The 11,607-nt window shown below is 39.2% G+C and overlaps 1 protein-coding gene across 2 annotated transcripts in view; it reads right to left on the bottom strand.

Annotated features, from left to right (window-relative positions):
• Nucleotides 1-1,807: 1,807 nt before the first annotated feature.
• The window catches only part of rnf6 (ring finger protein (C3H2C3 type) 6), a 52,123-nt gene continuing 42,323 nt past the window's right edge, over nucleotides 1,808-11,607 (bottom strand). The window contains exon 6 of one of the 2 annotated variants that reach the window (XM_072577322.1): nucleotides 1,808-5,694. In XM_072577322.1, the coding sequence (XP_072433423.1) occupies nucleotides 3,872-5,694 (1,823 nt within the window). In that variant the 3' untranslated portion in view covers nucleotides 1,808-3,871. The remainder of the gene's footprint in view (nucleotides 5,695-11,607) is intronic. The other variant, XM_072577323.1, reaches the window with a different exon arrangement.

Below are 11,607 nucleotides of genomic sequence, written 5' to 3'. Positions count from 1 at the left end.
AACTCCATACTTGTACATCCCATTCCCTGTTAAATAAAGGTCAACATTCCAATTGTCTTCCCTATTACCAACTGAACCTGGGTGCTCGCTTTTTGATTAATGGATGACTCCTAAGTCCCTCTGTTCTTTGGCTTTCTGCTTTCTTTCTCCTTTCAAATAACATTCAGCTTCTTGTTCTTCCTGCTATGGTACATAACCTCACATTCCCTCATATTCTATTTCATCTGCCAAGTTTTTGCTCACTTACTTGGCCTCTTTATCCCTCTGCAGACCAGACTGTGCCATCCTCACTACTTGACTTCTCATCTATTATTGTCATCTGAAAACATGACTTTTGTACACTTTCCTCATCCAAGTCATCAATATACAATCATACATAATTGTGGCTCCAGCACTAATCCCTGTGGAACACCACTAGTTACTGGTTGACATCCTGAAAATATTCATAAGCATTTTTTTAAAAAATGCATTGCTTCACACCATTGCAACCATTCAATGCTGTTCTGAATGCATGTATAATGAACGCTGCTTCTGAAATGTGAATGCAAGTTATAAATATTTAACTATTTGCCTGTAGTTACAGTTACATTAAACCAGTATCAACCATGATGCTCAAATTACAATCTTGATGTAATATAATAAGCGAGAGAGAATGCCACCTATTGTGGAACACGAGTGTGGAAGGTAAGGATTGATCTTGAATCTTCAATTTTGGCCTGGGCACAAAACAGGCAATTCTGTACTTCCTTTCAGGCAACTGATTAAATATCACTTTTTTATGCTCCGCTATACCAGTGTATATTTGTTATATGAATGGAATCTGAAGTAAAAGAAGCTAAACTCATGACCAAAAACATGTACAGCAGGGTTCTTGGATTAGTTAACTGCCTGGGAAACAGAATATGTATAATGCCAATTCAAATGTTTATAATAATGGAAAAAAATGCTTCATTGATTGACAATCTCCTGATTGAAGACTCACATTTAGATTGAACATTTGCCATGCTTATAGGTGAAAGCGCATATTGACAGCATAAGTGAAAATTAGGAGAAAGAGATCAACAATGTGAAATCTAACTGTCAACCATTTGTGTGTGCCTCGGAGAAGGAATATGTACAGTACTAAAGCAACCTGGTATTAAACTAAAGATACAGAAGGTCCCAGTTGATTCCTTCTCTGTTGCCAGGTAATCTTACCATTATGGTCCTGAGGCACTATTGAATGGGGGAAGGGAAACAAAATCGCAGAGTTAATCAGCATTAAACTCCCAGACAAACATTAAGTTACTAGAATTGGTAAGTATCATGAAAGGAGATGGTTTTAAACAACACAATGTGGTCTTCCAAACATAAATGCTGAGCAACATAACACAATAGATAGCCAAGACCAAGATATAGCCAGGGCAATACATCATAGCAAAGGCAAAAAACAGCTGAAATGCTCTCGCCTTCCAGTATTTTGTCTTGTACTGTTTACAGTGACAGCCAAGTTTTCTCAGCACCTGAGAAACATTGCCATAGGTAAAATAATTAGGAAGAAACTTCAAATCACAAATATGTATGACTGTCATAAAACCTATCCAAAGACTAAAGAAACTGAGTGTTTCTTTGAGGTGAAATTCATCATTTTCTTTTAATTTTTAGCTGAACTATTTTTGAAGTAACTCAGATTAAATAATTACCATGAAAAATTACAAAGTTTAAAAATTAACAAAAGTAATATAAGACAATCCAAAGTTTGCAGAAACTAACTACTTTCAATGTATATAAGAGTATTTGGTTTCACAGGAAAACTTCATGGAATATATTCAAGTGCATTTTACATTTTTTTTCAATTTCTCCACAAAAAGTTACATTTAGAATGAAGAATTATTGGGTGTTGACATGTTAAATCACTGAAGGGGCAACTTTCTATATTTAAGCACATTTTGTAGCGTGGATATGCACCAAAAGAAAATTAAGACAAACTGATCTTTAGAACATTATAAAGTTATTTTTAATTCTGTAGAAAGAGGCTTTTAAACAGTTAAATGTATTTTGTAAAAGGTAACTGTTGTCCATTTACAATGCCATCGTAAACGTTTTGAAAAATTCATACACTTGGGTGAAAAATGTACCCTCAAATTCAGAGATCACATCTATTAAACCTATGTGAATCTTATCCTGAGGAGTAAATTTAGTCATTTTAAAAAAAAAACGTCCAATACTTCCACTTTTATACAAACATACTACTGATACAAAGATGCAAAACTAATTATTAGACAAATCAAAGATTCAACCAGCAGCAACACTTGCAGGCCAGCTGAAGGAGAATAATGTCCTTATTATAAATGAAAATTGCTTTACAGACCCTTTAGAAAATGTCCACTTCTTAAATGCTGAAGTTTCAAATGCTGTACCAAGAAATTAGGATGGAACTACCTTCGCAGACATTAAAGAGCCTTATCTGAGCCTGGACTACTCAGTGGGAAGGAAAAGCAACGGCACCAGAAAATGGCCAATTAATGTAACATTCCAGTCAGACTCCTACTTACCGAAGAGAGTGGAACCATTTCAAGGCATCTTTGTTTCTCTTTGACCTCCAACATTTGAATTTACCTTTTCAACATCCCTTTATGGCAAATATATCTTTCCAAGGACAGAGTCCAAAATGCTACACAATACTCAATCTGGTCTTACCAAAGCTTTATATAATTGTCGTAAGACATCTTTCCCTCAAAGTCAAACCTGGTTGAAATAATGGCCAACAAATCACTTGCCTTAATGCTAGTTGTATCTGCATGTTAGCTTTCAGTGGACAACTAACTGGCCAAAAAGCTAACCATCATACCAATCTACCATTTCCTGGCACCCACACATCTGGCTTTGTTGGATTTTATGCATCCCACTTCAATCAAACAAAAATCCATTAGCAAGGAAAGGTTCTTTTTCCAGGAACTCATGAAACTGCGAAGGAAAACACAGTGCCTCACCAAATCACGACTTGCAAACTGCCCCTTATACTCAAGATGCTCAAGTGCTAAATTGGGCAGATTAATTTGGAAAATCATGTTAAACTTTCATCAGTGACTTCAGGAACCATCAGAAAATTTGACATAACTCTTTTAGTGACATAACTTGGGTGACCAAGTTTGCCCAACTTACAGCAAAAATTCATAAAGTGAAGATACTTTCAGGCATGGAGGGAAGAATATTTGTATGGTAATGATCAGGGCAGGTGGATGGGGGCAGGGAAGACAAGAGACAATGGAATAAATATTGCATTTATAGACCCATAATAGCAAAACACATATCAAATGATTCTTTAAATTTTTGACTAATCTTAATAGTGCTGTTGGTAAATATCAGAAGTCTCATTGTAATTTGGCAGAAAAATCAGTCTATTCTGTTGTAAATGTGTTTTTTTTATTTGCAGAATACCAAGCTTATTTTATCAATCTGTAAAGTTTCATCTTGTATATCATAAACAATGATCAAGGGCAATTTAATTCTACCCATCAGATGATTTGTACTATCAGTAGGACCTGAACGACAATTGCCTTATGTTAATTTGCACTGTTATCCTGTAACAAAAAGAGCACACTATAAACCATAATTGCATCTACAAATGTGTTAGATATGATTAATCATGTACAATTATATACTTCTGCTTGGCTCACTTTTCAGTTCCAATCATTCCAATGACAAAGTGCTCAGCTTAACAAAAAAAAAGTCTAAAAAAATAAAGCTTCAGCAAGAAGCAATAAGAATGTATTTCATGGTTCTATAATAGAATCTATAACATTTGTTTTACAAATTCCTATAACTCAGATTTTTAGTGCTTTAAAGTTTCCAAAATGGATAGGATGCTGTATACTCCCTCTCAAGTCAGTCAATTACTGGAGCCCAAAATAGGCTGTCGACAAATAGGACAGGTGGAGTTTTCAGAAAGCCAACGGTCAATGCAATGAATATGAAATTCATGCGCACAAGGCAACCTTCTAAGCTTGTTCCCAACTGCATAATCATTAATACATACACTGCAGGTTTTGCTGACTTCATTTTCTGCACTAACATTTCCATAATTCCGGGTCAAAAGATTGTCAATTTGTTCTTTGGTCAAACCCCTCTGGCGCTCGTCTTCTTCATCATCATTCAACAAAAAGAAGTGAGCAAGCCGCAAGATCGGCAGGGTACCATTTTCTACTAAACTATTTGTGTCTCGACTTTGTCTTGTTTCTTGGCTTTCAACAGCATTGTCAAGGGTTTCATTCTGCATGCTTTCGTTCATTTGTTCACTTTCTGATCGATCTCCTGTTAATATGTCAGTTGATTCATTATTTAAATTTAAGAGATTGCTATCCGGACTAATCTGCGAGCTTACTGAATCAGACCTCTCAGACTGGTTCTGCTGAACTCTTTGGTTAAGTTCAGAATCGGAATCATTTTCCATTAAAGAGCTTAGTTCACCGAATCCTGTCATAATCTGACGAAGTATTGACCTTAAGGCTATGGATGATGGCTCACCTAGCCCAGTTTCAGATATCCTACGTAAAGGTATACGGATAGTGCTAACGTAAGTCCTAATACCTGCAAGTTCAGACCGTGAGATAGTACGGCGGAAACCGCCACTGTCACTTTCAAAGGTCACTGTATTTTCTGCCATTCGGACACGAGATCGAGTTCTGTTAGCAATACTGTCACGATCTCTACTTTCTCCAGGACGTATCCTTCTAACCTGAAGATCTAACATAATAGTTGGGTGCCTTCGAACAGCTACAGAGGATCCACTGGGATGGTTTACATCTCCGTCATCCACAACTTGCTGTCTAAGCATTCCACCAGCTGTTGACTGCAGGGAAGGATTGCTACTGACAGCCTGCAGTTCCTCAGTTGTCATGGTTGATTGGTCCATTGTTCGTTGCCTTCTAGTGCTTTGTCTTGGTTGTAAATAATCATCCTGCTGGGAAGAAGACCTATCCGAAGAACTTACAGGAACACTTGTTCTATGTATGGGTGAACGACTCCGTTGGTTTTGAAAATTCCTGGAAGATCTACGTTGTTCAGTGTGCCGTCGTGCACGACTCTCTCTAACAGTAGTTGGAACACTATGTCTTTGCAACTCTGCAGGGTCACTTCGACGTTCCTGTTCCTCTTCCTGTATTCTTCGAATACTATGTCGCCCTGCTCTTCGTCTTCCTATTTGTTGGTCAACTGCTGCACTTAAAACAGCTCGTCGGTTAGTGCTTGGTCTCCGTTGCCTTAGCCTACCTGTGGATCTTTCAATAGATGCACTTCTGAAACTCCTTTGAGTTGAAGGTGGAGGAACTTGCATGGTTTCAAGTTCTTCAACTCTCACTGTGCCTCCAAAATTACTTTCAAAATTGGTCACTTGCATGTGGGCGCGAGTGTGACTTCTTGTACGACTAGCAACAGGAGTTAATAAACTTAGGAGTTGAGCACCTTCTACATTTCTGTCCCTATTTTCTAGTGTAGATGTGTCCAAAGTTTGACCATTGCCAGCATCATGCTCATGATTAATATTAATTTCTAAGCTGAAGCGAAACTCGCCACTGTTGGGGTTTGTCCGACTAACAGCTCTCCATGTCTGGTTTCCGCTCTGTCCACTGCGGGTTGCATTTCCTGTACGCCTGAATGTGTTAAGCCACTCAAGAAGGGAATCACTATTGGAACTTTCTCCTGGTGTATCAGAGCCTATACAGGGAAACAAAATACATTATGTTAAATTTTCCAGTAAAATTTTCTTACCTTGCTGCTCATATATAACATATTTCTAATTTTAAAAAATACATAATTATATCTCATTATTGGTAAAACAATATGCATTCTTCAAAATACTATAAGACTAAAACCTAGCTTGATTGATGATGAAATCATATGCACATTTTCATATTGTGAACAGGTGGTGTCAAATGAGATACTTCACTGCTTCATAACACAATACTTCAGGATTAGATGTCTCAGCATTAGTTCATCATGACTTAAAACTAAACTGCAACTTATCAACCAGAAATAAATACATACACAGCTGGCCTATCAACATATAGAAAGAGAAAATAAACTGTGCTTTGCATTTTCTATTTCATTTCCAAATCCAATTATTTATAGTTTTCTCTTTTGCAGTGTGCAAGGCTACTAAAATCAAACAAACACACTGTAGATATAACAGGTGAATCCCAGGGGGCCATCTTGTTGGAAAACCAGCAATTAATCTACAAAAAAGCTTGTAATTGTTCAATTCTGTGTTGCAGTTCTTACTGCAATATACATTTCATGCAATAAATCTTGAAACTTGCATATATTTGAGAAGGGTCAGAAATTGGGTACTTATCAATGAAGAGCCAAATTAAGGTATCACTTAGAAAGGATTGGGAAGAATTAGGCATCATTTCCAAACAGATCACAAAAACCGCCAAAGGTAGGATAGCATTTCAGTGATTGTGATCACAACTCCCTTACTGTTACTATGCTCATGGAGAGGGATAGGAGCAGACAATATGAAAAAAGTAATTAATTGGGGGAGGGGGAATTACAATGCTATTAGGCAGGAATTGGGGTACCTAAATTGGGAACATATCTTCTCAGGGAAATGCATGACAGAAATGTGAAGGTTGTTTAGGAAGCACTTGCTGATAGTAGGACAAGCCTGTCCAGCACTGAGGCAAGAAAGGGATGGTAAGTTGAAAGAACCTTGGGTGACAAGGAATGTGGAACATCTAGTCAAGAGGAAGAAGGAAGCTTACTTAAGGTTGAGGGAGCAAGGATCAGACAGCACTTGAGGGTTACACAGTAGCCAGGAAGGAACTAAAGAATGGACTTAGAAGAGCTCGAAGGGGGCATGAAAAAAACTTTACCAAGTAGGATTAAGGAACACCCTAAGGCGTTCTACACTTGTGAGGAACAAGGGGATGGCCAATCAGGGATTGTGGAGGGAACTTGTGCCTGGAGTCAGAGGAAGGTGGGGAGGTCCTTAAATGAATACTTTGCTTCAGTATTCAATACTGAGAGTGACCTTGACATTTCTGAGAACAGCACGAAAGGGATATGCTAGGATAGGTTGATGTTAGAAGGGAGGATGTGCTGAAAATTTTGAAAAATTAAGGATAGATAAACCCTCTGGACCAGACAGGACATACCCTGGGTTACTACAGGAAGCGAGGGAAGAGATTACTGCACCTTTGGCAATGATCTTTGGGCCCTCATTGTCCATTGGAGTAGTGCCAGATGATTGGAGGGTGACAAACGTTATTCCCTTGTTCAAGAAAAGCAACAGGGATAATCCTGGGAATTATAGACCCGTCAGTCTTACATCTGTGGTGGAAAAAGTACTGGAGACAGGACTTATGATTACTTGGAAAACCATAGTTTGATTAGAAATAGTCAGCATGGCTTTGAGAGAGGCAGGTCATGCCTAACAAACCTTAATGAATTCTTTGAGGATGTGACAAAACACATTGATGCAGGTAGAGCAGTGGACGTGGCCTGCATGGATTTTAGCAGGGCATTAAAATAAGGTTCCCCATGATAGGCTCTTTCAGGAAGGAGGCATGGGATACAAGGAAATCTGGTTGTCTGGATATAGAATTGGCTGGCACATAGAAAGTATTCAGCCTGGAGCTTAGTGACCAATGGTGTTCTGCAGGGATCAGTTCTGGGACCTCTGTTCTTTGTGATTTTTATAAATGACTTGGATGAGGAAGTCGAAGGATGGGTTAGTAAGTTTGCCGATGACACCAAGGTTGGTGGAGTTGGAGGGCTGTTTAGGTTCCAACAGGACATTGACAGGGTATAGAACTGGGCCGATAAGTGGCAGATGAAGGTCAACCTGGAAAAATGTGAAGTAATTCACTTTGGAAGGGTGAATTGGAATGCAAAATGTAGGTTTAAGGCAGGATTCTTGATGTTCTGGAGGAACAGAAGGATCTTGGGGTCCATGTCCATAGATCCCTCAAAGTTGCCACCCAAGTTGATAGGGTTGTCAAGAAGGCGTATGGTGTGTTGGCTTTCATTAGCAGGGGGATTGAGTTTAAGAGCCATGAAGTTATGCTGCAGTTCAATAGAGCTCTGGTAAAACCACATTTGGAATACTGCGTTCAGTTCTGGTCGCCTCATTACAGAAAAGATGTGGAAACTTTCAAGAGGGTGCAGAGGAGATTTACCAGGATAATACCTGGACCAGAGGGCATGTCTTATGAAGAAAGGTTGAGGGAGCTAGGGCTGTTCTCATTGGAATGAAGATTGATGAGAAGTGACTTGATAACAGAGGTGTACAAGATGACCAGAGGCATAGGTAGAGTGGACAGCCACTTTTTACCAGGGCAGAAATGGCTATCACAAGGGACATAATTTTAAGGTGATTGGAGGAAGGTTTTGGGGAGATGTCAGAAGGAGGTTCTTTACACAGCGTGGTGCGTGTGGTAGTAGAGACAGATATATTAGGAATATTTATGCGACTCTTAGATAGGCTCATGAAAGATAGTACAATAAAGAGTACATAGGCTTGTCTGATCTTAGAGTAGGATAAAAGGCTGGCACAACAGAGGGCTGAAAGGGCTTGTACTGTACTGCACTGTTTATGTTCTACAACAAATGTGTTGCATTTATCTAAGAGGTGTAAACACCATACAATAATTATAAACATTATCTTCTCATAATAGATTATTGTATGCCAGTGTGGCCTTTAAGCCTTTGTTGCAAGTGTGCTGATCCCATTATGAAAGCATTTGGCCTATTTTAAAGTAATGATCAGGTCACCAATACAGCACATCATAGAGTCAAAGATGCACAGCATGGAATCAGGCCCTTCGGACCAACTCGTCCATGCCAACCAGATATCCTAAATAAATCTAGTCCCATTTGCCAGCATTTGGCCAATAACCCTCTAAACCCTTCCTATTCATATACCATCCAGATGCCTTTTTAATGTTTAATTGTACCAGCCTCACCAGTTCCTCTGGCAGCTCATTCCACACATATACCACCCTCTGCATGAAAACTTTACCCCTTGGGTCCCTTTTCAATCTTTCCCCTCTCATCCTAAATCTACGCCCTCTAGATTTGGACTTCCCCAACCCAAGGAAAAGATCTTGTCTACTTACCCTATCCACGTCCCTCATGATTTTATAAACCTCTATGAGATCACCCCTCAGGCTCCGATACACCAGGGAAAACAGCCCCAGTCTATTGAGCCTCTCCCTAAAGCACAAACCCTCCAACTCTGGCAACAGCCGTATGAATTTTTTCTGAATCCATTCACGTTTCACAACATTTTTCCCAATAACAGGGAGACCAGAATTGCATGCAGTATTCCAACAGTGGCCAAACCAATGTCCTGTATAGCTGCAACATGACCTCCCAACTCCTATACTCAATGCACTGACCAATAAAGGAAAGCATACCAAATGCTTTCTTCACCATTTATAAGGCTGGTTCATTTCATTTTCTGGCCAATGTTAAGTTTCAGGATGTTAAAGATTGGGAAAATCAGTGATGATCATGCCATTGAATGTAAGGGGCAACAGCTAAATTCTTTACTTGTTACTTGACTTGATCATTGCCTGGCACTTATGTACCATGAATATTACCTGCTTTTTATCAGACCAATATGGACACAAAATGTACCACTGTCTGAGGGGTCACAAATTGAGAGATACTGGTCACAACCAGCAAACATCCCCACATCTGACTTTATGGTGGAGAGAAGGTCATTCATGTAGTAGCTGTGGATGATTGGTTCTAGACCACAATGAGGAAATCCTCCAATGGTGTTCGGAGGCTGTGATGATTTACTGCCAGTGATCACTACCAGCTTCCTTTATGCTGGAATGGCTCCAGCCAACATTTTGCCACCCCGACCTTCAATTCCCATTGACTCCAGTTTTGCGAAGGCTCCTTGATGTCAAGAGTAGTCAGTCTCCCCCCTCACTTATGGAGAGCAGCTCTTTTAACCACGTTTGAACGAAGGCTGTACTGAGAACTGGAGCCAACTGGCCCTGGTGAAACTAACAGCATTAGTGATATTGGCGAGTCTTCAGAAAGAGTGTTGGAGTTGTCAGGACTCTCACCCTCTGTAATATCTGTAAACCGGGTTTTCAGCAATTTCTTGAAATTACATGTAGTGAATTGAATCAGTTGAAGTCTGGAATCTTTTGAATGACCTTAGGAGAATGATAGTCTACTTTGCACATCCGGCTGAAGGTGCTTGCAAAACTTTCAGGTTCATCTTTTGCACCAACAGTCTGTCCTGTTCCACCCACATTGATGGTCTGGTCAAGAAAGCTCGGTAATGCCTCTACTTCTTCAGGAGGCTGAGAAAATTCAGCATGTCCATAACGACTCTTAATTTTTATAGATGCATCACGGAAATCATTCAATCCAGATCCAATACTTTGCATGGCAACTGCTCTGCCCAGGACCATAAGAAACTAGAGAGTTGTGAACACAGCCCAGTCCATTATGCAAGCTAACCTTCCATCCATGGATTCCATTAATACAGCCAACATAATCATAGACCCCTGTCACCCTGGTTATAATCTCTTCCAACGTCTTCCATCCAGTAGAAGATATAAAAGCTTAAACACACATACAAACAGATTCGAGAACAGCATTTTCCCCCGTGTTATCAGACTTCTGAATGGACCTCTCAAATATTAAATTTACATGTTGATCTATTTGTGCGCCTTCTCCGCAGCCATAACGTTGTATTCTTCAACCCTGTTCTACTGACAGAGTGTACTTTATAAGGTATGATCTGCCTGTACTACATGCAAAACAAAAACCTTTTCACTATATCTAGGTAGATATGACAATAATAAATCAAAATGTCTGGAATCCAAGTAATGGTAGCAGATTTTCTTCCCTATGAAAAGGGCATGAGTGCACCAGATGGTGTTTTCATGTTTTTTTTTAAATTAGCAATGGTTATATGGTTGTCACTAGGCTAATTTATAATTGCACATTTTATACTGAATTCATACTTCACCACCTGCCATCATGGGATTCAAACCAATGTTCCCAGAACATTAGCCAGGGTCTCTGGAGTACTCGTCCCTTTTTCTTGATTAATCTTATATGCAAAATTTAGACTTATTAATCCTTACAGAATCATAGAATATATACAAGAAAGTAGTACATTTGGCAACATTGTGTCCATGTCAACATCTCAGGAAAATTGCCTCACCATTTCTCTGAAGCTTTGCCAAATGTATCATCTTCAAATCATTATCCAATTCCCTTCAAAAAAACAAATGAATCCACCAAGCACTCTCAGGCAACATATTCTTTGTCTGAAACACTTGCTGTTGAAAACGGATTTCTCCTCATGTCAATCTCTGTTCTTTTATCTTCAAATTAGTTTTCTTGGATTCTCAAGCCAGCTGTGAATGGGAACGATATCTTCCCATCAACTTTGTCCACTCAATTTTCAATACCTATATCAATTTCCTTTCAAATCTTTGGAAGGAGCGCTCCAATCTATCAACCTGAAGTCCATCCCCATGGAATAATTAAAGACCTTGACTTCCTCACAATTAGTGTTGAAATACTATGCTATTACCTTTTAGCACCACTGAACTGAAAATAAACCAATCAAGGTTACAGTTATAAATT

Source organism: Chiloscyllium punctatum, chromosome 9, assembly GCF_047496795.1.
Source record: "Chiloscyllium punctatum isolate Juve2018m chromosome 9, sChiPun1.3, whole genome shotgun sequence".
Classification (NCBI taxonomy): Eukaryota; Metazoa; Chordata; class Chondrichthyes; order Orectolobiformes; family Hemiscylliidae; genus Chiloscyllium; species Chiloscyllium punctatum.
The sequence above is the reverse complement of the archived record's forward strand: the minus strand, read 5'-3'. Positions and strand labels throughout refer to the sequence as shown.